General features: G+C 57.4%; 1 protein-coding gene across 1 annotated transcript in view; it reads left to right on the top strand.

Moving 5' to 3' along the window:
• Positions 1-2,893: 2,893 nt before the first annotated feature.
• Positions 2,894-9,863, top strand: part of PRRX2 (paired related homeobox 2) — a 58,452-nt gene continuing 51,482 nt past the window's right edge. Inside the window, exon 1 of the mRNA XM_025359801.1 lies at positions 2,894-3,402. Coding sequence (XP_025215586.1) covers positions 3,144-3,402 — 259 coding nt within the window. The 5' untranslated portion in view covers positions 2,894-3,143. The remainder of the gene's footprint in view (positions 3,403-9,863) is intronic.

Raw genomic sequence — 9,863 nt, 5'->3', positions numbered from 1 at the left:
CCTAAGAGAAAGAGGCTAAGTAGATTGCTCGAAGATCAGGCAAGGTCTTGATCTACACCCAGCAGGCTGGTGCCAGAGAGCCATCATGCTTCAGAGATAGAGTTACCTCTCAACATGTGTAGGATGAGTAACTGCAGGAGTGAGTGGAAGAAGCCAATGTGGCCACTGGCCATGCCGAGAGATCAGAACACTGCACTTCCTGGCTCTGGGCCTCGCACTGCCCATCTGTAAAACAAAAGGGCTTAGACCAAACTATTTCCATGGTTCTCCCAGCTCTAGAAGAGCTTTCACCTTCTTTTTGGCCTCAGTTTTCCCATCTGTCATCCTCCGTGTGTTCCAGGCCATGGGCCCAGGAGTTCACCTACTATGGAGTCCCCATTGTGCCCAGGAGACAGGCTCTTCGTTATACCTTTTCTACTGGTAGGGAGCTGGGGCTTGGAGAGGGGAGGTGCCAATTTTTTTTTTTTTGAGATGGAATTTTGCCCTTGTTGCCCAGGCTGGAGTGCAGTGGCACCATCTCGGCTCACTGCAACCTCCGCCTCCTGGGTTCAAGTGATTCTCCTGCCTCAGCCTCCCGAGTAGCTGGGATTACAAGTGCGTGCCACCATGCCCAGCTAATTTTTGTACTTTTAGTAGAGATGGGGTTTTGCCATGTTGGCCAGGCTGGTCTTGAACTCCTGACCTCGGGTGATCCACCTACCTCAGCCTCCCAAAGTGTTGGGTTTACAGACATGAGCCACCATGCCCGGCCAAGGTGCTGAATTTGAGGCCACCTGGCAGTACGGGACATAGCTGGGGCTGGAACCCCGTCTCCAACACAAAGCTGTTCTGCCTCTGGGATGAAGCCTCCAATCGGTGGGCTGTCCTTTTCCTGGGTAAGACCCCTTTACTCTGCGTGTTTTGCTGGGTGCAGGGGCAGGGTCCTCCCAGACATCCTGAGCCCAGTAGTGGCCCCGCTCTGCTCAGTTCCTCAGAAAGTGGTGCAGCCACACACACTGTGGGCAGCACAGGGTATGCCCTGGAGCCCAGACTGGGCTCCTGCCAGCCGCCTAGGATGAGGGAGACTGGTCTCTTTGCCGGCCTTTCTTGCTGGACACTCCTTGGGGCAGAGGTCCAAGGAAGGAGAACCCCATCATCTCCAAACCCTCCCTACCCATGTGTCCGCCTGCACGGATTGCTGTGGCTAAAGACACTTTGGGGACACTCCGCCTCACATTTTTAATTATTATTTTTTCTTTCATTTAATTAATTTATATATATTTTTGAGAGGGAGTTTCACTCTTGTTGCCCAGGCTGGAGTGCAATGGCGTGATCTCGGCTCACTGCAACCTTCACCTCCCAGGTTCAAGCGATTCTCCTGCCTCAACCTCCCCAGTAGCTGGGATTACAGGCGCCTGCCACCATGCCCAGCTAATTTTTTAAAATTATTATCTTTAGAAAAGACAGGGTTTCATCATGTTGGTCAGGCTGGTCTCGAACTCCTGACCTCAGGTGATCCACTCCCCCCTCGGCCTCCCACAGTGCTGGCATTAGAAGCGTGAGCCACTGTGCCTGGCCTACTTGGCCTCATTTTGAGGGCGATTCCTTTCCGGAGTGGGGGGGAACACAAGCGAGTCACGCTGTGAGGATTAACGTATTGCTAGGCTTTCCTTAAAAATAGTGTTTCGGATCCGCGCGAGACTCACGCCTGTAATCCCAGCACTGTGGGAGGCCGAGGCAGGTGGATCACCTGAGGTCAGACGTTGGAAACCAGCCTGGCCAATACGGCGAAACCCCTCCTCTACTAAAAATACAAAAATTAGCCGGCCATGGTGATGCACACCTGTAATCCCAGCTACTCGGGGAGGCTGAGGCAGGAGAATCGCTTGAACTCAGGAGGCGGAGGTTGCAGTGAGCCGAGATTGCACCACTGCACTCCAGCCTGGGGGACAGAGCCTGACTCTTGTCTCAAAAATAAATAAATAAATAAGTAAATAAATAATACATAAAAATAAAAAATAAAAAAATAATGGTCCGCGGGCTTTCAGGGATGTGTGTGGGCCGGTTTTCCATGTGGGAGCCGGGAAGGGATGTCCTGAAGGCTTCCTCCGGTGGCGACTTTGGCTGATGTGACTTTATGCCTGGTAGTGAGGGCGACAGAGGGATGGGCCGGTGAGCGGCTGCCCTGGAGAAAGAGCCATGGCATCCAGGGAGCTCAGGGTCTCAGCTCTGCTCACTCCGCACATCTTTTCTGTGCTTTCACTGAAAAACAAAACAAAAACAAGAGCGGACACCTAATCTGCCTCTTTCTTTCCTGTCACCCGTCTCAAGCCGGCTGTCCTCTGTGTGTGCGCTAGGAATCTGCAGCGAAGCGCCTGCCTTCCCGCTTGGTTTTCCTTGGGGAAGGGCCTGGGGCCTCCTGGGGGGTGGGCACCGGGTGTGTGGGTGTGTGGGGGGACCTGTCAGGGAGCAGCGGGGGAGAGGCGGGGTGGGCGGGGGTCGCGTACACCCCAGGAGCCTGAGGATGCGCTGCTTGCTGGGAGAGACAGCCTTGGGGCGGGTGGAGTGCACAGAGCTCTCTTGGCCAGCGCGGGCGGGCGGGGCCGTTGTTGGGGGCGCTGGGGGGAGTGAGGCTGGAGCTGGGAGTTGGGGGCTCTTCCCCGTTGTCTCTGGGCTACCCCCTCCACCTGCGGAGGCGATTGTAAATGGAGGGGGGAATCCCTCTGCCATCACCTCCCAGACACTTGGGGGATGGAAAACGACAAAACACGGAACCTCCCACTCCCTAAAAAGTGGGTGGGGAGGGTGAAGGGAGGACACCCCTTCCCCGCCCCCAGCGCCAGCAGCCGGGGTGGGGGCGGGCGAGGCGCGCGGGGAGGAGGGGGCGGAGGAGAGGACGGAGGGCGAGGTTTGCTTCAAGAAGGGGCGTGTGGCCGGCGCAGCGCGTGCACCAGCGGCTCCCGAGCCAGCGGCCGTGGCTAAGAAGGGGAGGGCGGAAAGTTTGTTTCCCCGACGTCAGCGCCGGGCGGGCCGCGGAGCCAGGAGGCGGCGGGAGCTGGGCAGAGCGCGGGGCGGCCGGGGCGCTCGCTCCGACCCGCGCCCGCGACGCTTCCTGGGACCCGCGCCCGAGACCCCCGCCGGCTCCCCCGGGGCCGCTCGCGGGCATGGACAGCGCGGCCGCCGCCTTCGCCCTGGACAAGCCGGCGCTGGGCCCGGGGCCGCCGCCGCCGCCACCCGCGCTGGGGCCGGGCGACTGCGCCCAGGCACGCAAGAACTTCTCGGTGAGCCACCTCCTGGACCTGGAGGAGGTGGCGGCGGCTGGGCGGTTGGCGGCACGCCCCGGGGCCAGGGCCGAGGCGCGGGAGGGCGCAGCACGGGAGCCGTCCGGGGGCAGCAGCGGCAGCGAGGCGGCGCCGCAGGACGGTGAGTGCGGCCGGCCAGGGAACGGGGCGGTGGGGCCGGGGCGGTGGGGCCGGGGCGCGGGGCCCGGGGAGCCGGCGCGGGGCGGGCGAAGATGTAGGGTGCGTGGTCGGCGGCGGGACCTCCGGGGGCGCGTGTAAGTGACGGTGGGCGGCGGTTAACCAGCACTCGGGGCTGGGGGAGGGGGACCCTCTTCGGGTCTTGGGGTGCGTCCCCACGGGGAAGTGCGCTGCCTTCGCTCCCCAGTGCTCGGCTCCCCAACAGCCTGGGAAGTGGGTGTGGCTGCTGCCGCGTTACAACTAGGGAAACTGGGACCTGAGTCGGGCAAAGCCGCTGAGCTGCACGTTGGGGTTTCAAACCCGCCCCCTCCGGCACGAGCGAGCGCCGCCCCAGCTCCTCCTCGGTCTTAAGTCGGGCTCTTTGTGGGGCGAGGGTGCCTGCCTACCCCCACCCTCCAGTTTGCCCCGGGAGCAGCTGCCTCGGTGGAACGGCCCAGCCAGGCCTCTCTTCCCCTGCGGAGGTCAAAGGTCATCAGGAAGGAGCTTTAAAAACAAACAACCCACCCAAGTGGCCTTTTTCAAAAAGTGACACAGGATGGCAGGGTCCTGAGCCCTTGGTAAGAAGGGGAGGGACGGGGAGAAGATGGAGAAAAAGCAAAGGCCCCAGCCCTGGACGGTTCAGCGGGGGAGGGGAGGTCAACACATACTGAGGATGGGGGCCGGGTGATCCGAAACCAGGCCCCTGTCCCCTAGCTCTGGGGCTGGGCCGGCCTGCTGGGGGCTCTGGGTCCCTGAAGTGTGCCCGCCTGATTCCAGCAGCCCTCCCACCCGCTCCTGGGAACCCTGTTCCCCGCAACAGCCTCCGGGTCTCAGGGTGTCCAGGCTGGTGGCTGCGTTCCTCAGCTTTTCAGATACAGGAGGTGCAGGGAAAACAGAGGTGGCTGCAACCTAGTCTGAAACTATGTGCGTCCACGAGGACGCCTGCGACACGCCTGCCTTTCACGGGGCACCTTCTGAGTGCACCCAGCTGCTGCCAGCCTATGGCTGAGATGAAGCCACTGGCTCCCTCACGGCAGTGGCCACCACTCACCGGCTACAGTGGACTGGCCGCTGGCTGCACCCTCTGGGGTGAGTGTGAAGCCAGCAGACCTCCCAGGAGTTGGGGTTTAACTCCCCAGTGGAAAAGGAGAGGGAGATGTTGACTCTGGCCCGGAGGAAAGCAGGTGCCCTCTGGTTTGTGCTGGGGGAATGCCCTGCCGGCCCAAGGTCATTTGAGGACCTCAGCGGCTCTCAGCCGGCCCTGCAACCCCAGGACAGAGGAGAGGTCCCAGTTTTATCCTGATGAAGGGAGACTCCAGGGGTTGGGAAGAGAAGAAGGAACAACTTGAAGGTGAAGGGAAAGAAGGAAGGGGGAAGACATGGAAAGGAGGGAGAGAAGGAGGAGAGACAGAGGAAGAGGAAGGAAAGGAGAGGAGAGAGGGGTGAGGAGGGAATGAAGGGGGGCCAAGGGTGTCTTGTACTCCAGTCCTGGCCAGGGGATGGGATGCCCATTTCTGCCCTACCCCTGCTGTGGGGACAGACAGGGAAGGCCGTGATTTTCCTGGACACAGTGTAGAAGGTCTCCGGTGGCGGGTTTCCCCGGGGATCCCAGAACGGCTAGTGTCAACTAGGGATGTGGGCGCCTAGACAAGGCCCTTGGCAGCCTCTGGGCAGCTGGGTGTGCAGTCGGTTAGCCACCTGGGGCTAGCCACCCTCCTGGAGAGCCCGTGAGGCCTCCAGGCCTTCTCCTAAGAAGGGGCATAGGCACACTGGGGGTACTCAGGCATGCTTGGGACACACTGGGTGTGGGATCAGGTGGGATAGCATCTGAGCCAGGTTCCAGGAGGCGCTCTTGGGCTGGCCCCTGTCTTGGACGCTACCTAGCTCTGCCCTGAGGACGATGGAGGCCTGGCAGGGAGAGTCCCTGGGCTCCGCCAGGGGTGTGGTCTGGATCTGGGCCTGCAGGCAGAAGGTGGAGAGAGGGGACTGCGGGACAGGCGCTAGTTTCCCACTCATCCCTCTGGGTCAGGCGACCGCACCACTGCCACTTGCTGTGGACTCCCAGGTCCTGAAGGCTCCAAAGGTGGGGGAGATGGGGGAGATGGGATCCCTCTTTCCCCATCCTGGACCCTTTGAAAGTGGGCAGCCAAACCTCGCTGGGCTTGCCGGGACTGCAGACCCCAGGCCAGTGGGCTGGGTCTTGGGCTGCGGCGTCATCCTCCAGTCCCAGACATACAAGAAGAGCCCAGCCCCTCACCAGAGATCCAGACATGCTTGGAGGTGGATTTTCCGCTGGCTCTTGGAGTTGTTTTCAGGTCCAAAGAAAGAGATGGTCTGGCCGGTGGTGGTGGCTCACACCTGTAACCCCAGTGCTTTTGGAGGCTGAGGTGGGTGGATCACTAGAGGTCAGGAGTTTGAGACCAGTCTGGCTAACATGGTGAAACCCCATCTCTACTGAAAATACAAAATTAGCCAGGCATGGTGGTGCATGCCTGTAATCTCAGCTACTGGAGAAGCTGAGACAGGAGAATCGCTTGAACCTGGGAGGTGGAGGTTGCAGTGAGCCAAGATTGCACCACTGCACACTCCAGCCTGGGCAACAGAATGAGACTGCATCTCAAAAAAAAAAAAAAAAAAAAAAAGAGATTGCACCAAAGAGAGAGTGCCCCCATTAGAAAAATAAGGGTTTGGCTGGGCGCACAGTGGCTCACACTTGCAATCCCAGCCCTTTGGGAGGCTGAGATGGGTGGATCATGAAGTCAGGAGATTGAGACCATACTGGCCAACACAGTGAAACCCCGTCTCTACTGAAAATACAAAAAATTAGCCAGGCGTGGTGGTGGGCACCTGTAGTCCCAGCTACTTGGGAAACTGAGGCAAGAGAAAGGCATGAACCTGGGAGGCAGAGCTTGCAGTGAGCCAAGGTTGCACCACTATACTCCAGCCTGGGCCACAGAGCGAGACTCATTCTCAAAAAAAATTGAAAGAAAGAAAGAAAAGAAAAGGGTTAGCCAGGCGCGGTGGCTCACGCCTGTAATCCCAGCACTTTGGGGAGCTAAGGCAGTTGGATCACAAGGTCAGGAGTTCAAGATCAGCCTGGCCAAGATAGTGAAACTCCGTCTCTACTAAAACTACAAAAATTAGCCAGGTGCGCTGGCAGGTGCCTATAATCCCAGCTACTTGGGAGACTGAGGCAGGAGAATTGCTTGAACCTGGGCGGCAGAGGTTGCAGTGAGCTGAGATTGTACCACTGCACTCCAGCCTGGGCAATAGAGTGAGACTCCGTCTCAAAAAAAAGAAAAAGAAAAAAAGAAAGAAAAAAAATAAGGGTTAATGGGGGACACCAATGAGTTAGGAATTAATATGTGGGATAGCAGGCTCAAACTTTTTTTTTATTTAAAAGTTTTTGTTTGCACAAAGCCACCAGTAGATAAAGCGCGCCACTGCCGATGACTTTCTAAGACCAGGCTCCCTCCAGAAATGGCTGAGAAGACTGTGGCTTCGATGGTGACTCAGAACAAACCAGAGTCGCGGGTTCCTTCCTCCCCAGTCAAACGCTGAGGGCTGTACCAGGCGCTGAGCTATGCCAAGCACGTTAGGAAAACAAACCCTGGTTTGCTGCCTTTGCAATGACTTACAACAAAAGAAACCACATTAATAACTGAGATTTTCTTTAAAGCATTCCCTCCTGTGGGCAGGGCGGAAACAGGGACGTGGACACACTGGGAAAATAAACAAAGTCCCTAGAGCCAGGCAGGGGTGAGGCCTCTGGCCAGGGAAGGCTGGGCAGCCAGTGCTCAGGGCTGCTACCTGCTTTGGAAAACCCCAGGATTCACTGCAGGAGAAACCTTGGGATCCCACGTGGATTCACTTTCCATAGATTCGGGAAGATGAAGTGCTTGCATCTAAGGCATGGGACAAGGCAGGGTGAGGTGGGAGCCCTCGGGGGGGCTGTCGGTGCATCTGTTAATAGGGGTGAGTCTGGTCTGTGGTGGGGGTCCCCAGGGCTCAGCACGGGGTCTGAAGGGACCCCTGAGTTAAGAGACGGGCAGATCTACCTTCAATTATTTTTTATTGCGGTAAAAGATGCCTAAGATCAGACTGACCATTTTCACCATTTACAAGAATGCTGTCCGGTGGCATTAAGTCTGTTCACATTGTCGTGCACCCGCCACCATCATCCATCTCCAGAACTTTCTCATCTTCCCAAACTGAAACTGCACCCCCTTGAACACGCATTCCCCCTCCCCCAGCCCCTGGCACCTAGCAGTCTGCTTCCTGTCTCTGTGGATTTGACTACCCTAGGGATCTCGTATATAAGTGGAATCCTACAGTATTTGCCCCTCTGTGATCGTCTTATTTCACTTAAAGTGACGTCTACGGGGCTCACCCATGTAGCATGCATCAGAGGCTCCTTCCTTCTGAAGGCTGAATCACATTCCAGTGTACGGATGGACCACATTGTATCCGTTCACCCACCTACAGACGTGTGGGTTGTTTCCATCTACTGTGAACAGTACCGCTGTAGACACGGGTGTACAATTATCTATTCAAGTCCCTGCTTTTAATGATTTAGGGTATCTACTCAGCATTGGAATGGCTACATCCTACGGTAGTCCTACCTTTAATGTTTTAATTTTTTATTTTTTGACTTAGTCTTGCTCCGTCGACCAGGCTAGAGTGCAGTGGTGCGATCTTGGCTCACTGCAACCTCCGCCTCCTGGGTTCAGGTGATTCTCCTGCCTCAGCCTCCCAAGTAGCTAGGATTGCAGGCGCCTGCCACCATACCTGGCTAATTTTTGTATTTTTATTTATTTATTTATTTATTTATTTATTTATTTATTTATTTTTTGAGATGGAGCCTTGCTCTGTCGTTCAGGCTGGAGTGCAGTGGCGTGATCTCGGCTCACTGCAACCTCCGCCTCCCCGGTTCACGCCATTCTCCTGCCTCAGCCTCCCAAGTAGCTGGGACTACAGGTGCCTGCCACCATGCTCGGCTAATTTTTTTTTGTATTTTTAGTAGAGACAGGGTTGCACTCTGTTAGCCAGGATGGTCTTGATCTCCTGACCTCTTGATCCGCCGGACTCGGCCTCCCAAAGTGCTGGGATTACAGGCGTGAGCCACCGCGCCCAGCCTAATTTTTGTATTTTTAGTAGAGATAGGGTTTCGCCCTGTTGGCTAGGCTGGTCTCGAACTCCTGACCTCAGGTGATCCACCCACCTCGGCCTCCCAAAGTGCTGGGATTACAGGCGTGAGCCACCGTAAGGGACCATAATACTGTTTTCTACGGCTGACTTCGGTTTTTAACTGGCCTCCCTGTGACTGATGCTGAAACAGGGCATCATCACAAGACCAGAGCCAGACTTCAGAGGAAGAGACAAAGGGGTCCCTTCAGAGCCCAGCCTTTGAAAGACAGCTTGCGTTCCTCCCCCTCCCCTCTCCCCTTGCTTCCCCTTTCTCTATTTCCTGGGACAAGGGGAGTCATGCAGTCAGTGAGCACTGGTTGGGGGGCTGGGATGCTGCAGTTGGGGTCCTTGCTTTTGCCGTCCTCTCCGTGTGTGACCTTGGGGGTGTCACGTCCCCTCTGTGTGCCTCGCTCACCACCTGAACAATGGGAGATGGCGTACAAGGGTTGGGAGGCCCTCCCGACAAATGATGATTTGACTCAGGCTTGGGAACCCCATCATGGGCATGTCTCCCCAGGATGTGGGGTCTCTGAGCCTGGGTCTGAGCTGGGCCTGGTGCCTGGACCCTCAGACAGGTGACCGTGTCTCAGCAGGAGCCCGGGAGCAGGGAGGGAGGAGGAGTGAGCGAGAGGCTGAGTGTCCAGGGGCCTTTCCGTTTGGGAGCTGCTGGGCCTCCCAGCGTGGCTGGGGCGGGACAGTGGCCTGCATCTCGGCCTCCTTTTGGCCAGGGAGGGTTGGTTAATTGTTCGTGGTTCCAGGATGTCTTGCTCCTCTGTCCAGTAGATCATCTGGGTGGAGCTTGGGGGCCTGGCCCAGGAGGCTTAGACCAGCTTGCCCTTCTCTGTGGGCAGAAGCTCAACAGGCTGGAGCCACCACTGTCCCCTCCCAGAAAACTCCAGAAAAGTAGCTTGGAGCAGTAGTGACAGTGCCGGCTTACACACTACCCTTGACGCCTGAGAAGAACCCCGAGAGTCAGTGTTGCCATCTGTGGGACAGGAACGAGGGCTGTGGTATCCCTCATAGGGTGTGGTGAGCCCTGAGTGGATGAGGGTCCTGGGTACCATGCCTAGTTCGTAGTATCTGCTCAGTAAAGCGTCTCCACCGCAGCTCCTGGAAATGCTCTCTGAGGGCCTGTGAGTCTGGCGAGACGGGTGATGCCATCCCTATATTTTGGAGGCCCAGAGAGGCAAAGCAACCTGTCTGAGGCCTCACAGCTGTGAAAGCAGGGGAGGGATTTGG

Source organism: Theropithecus gelada, chromosome 15, assembly GCF_003255815.1.
Source record: "Theropithecus gelada isolate Dixy chromosome 15, Tgel_1.0, whole genome shotgun sequence".
NCBI lineage: Eukaryota > Metazoa > Chordata > Mammalia > Primates > Cercopithecidae > Theropithecus > Theropithecus gelada.
This window is presented reverse-complemented; position numbering and strand designations above follow the sequence as displayed.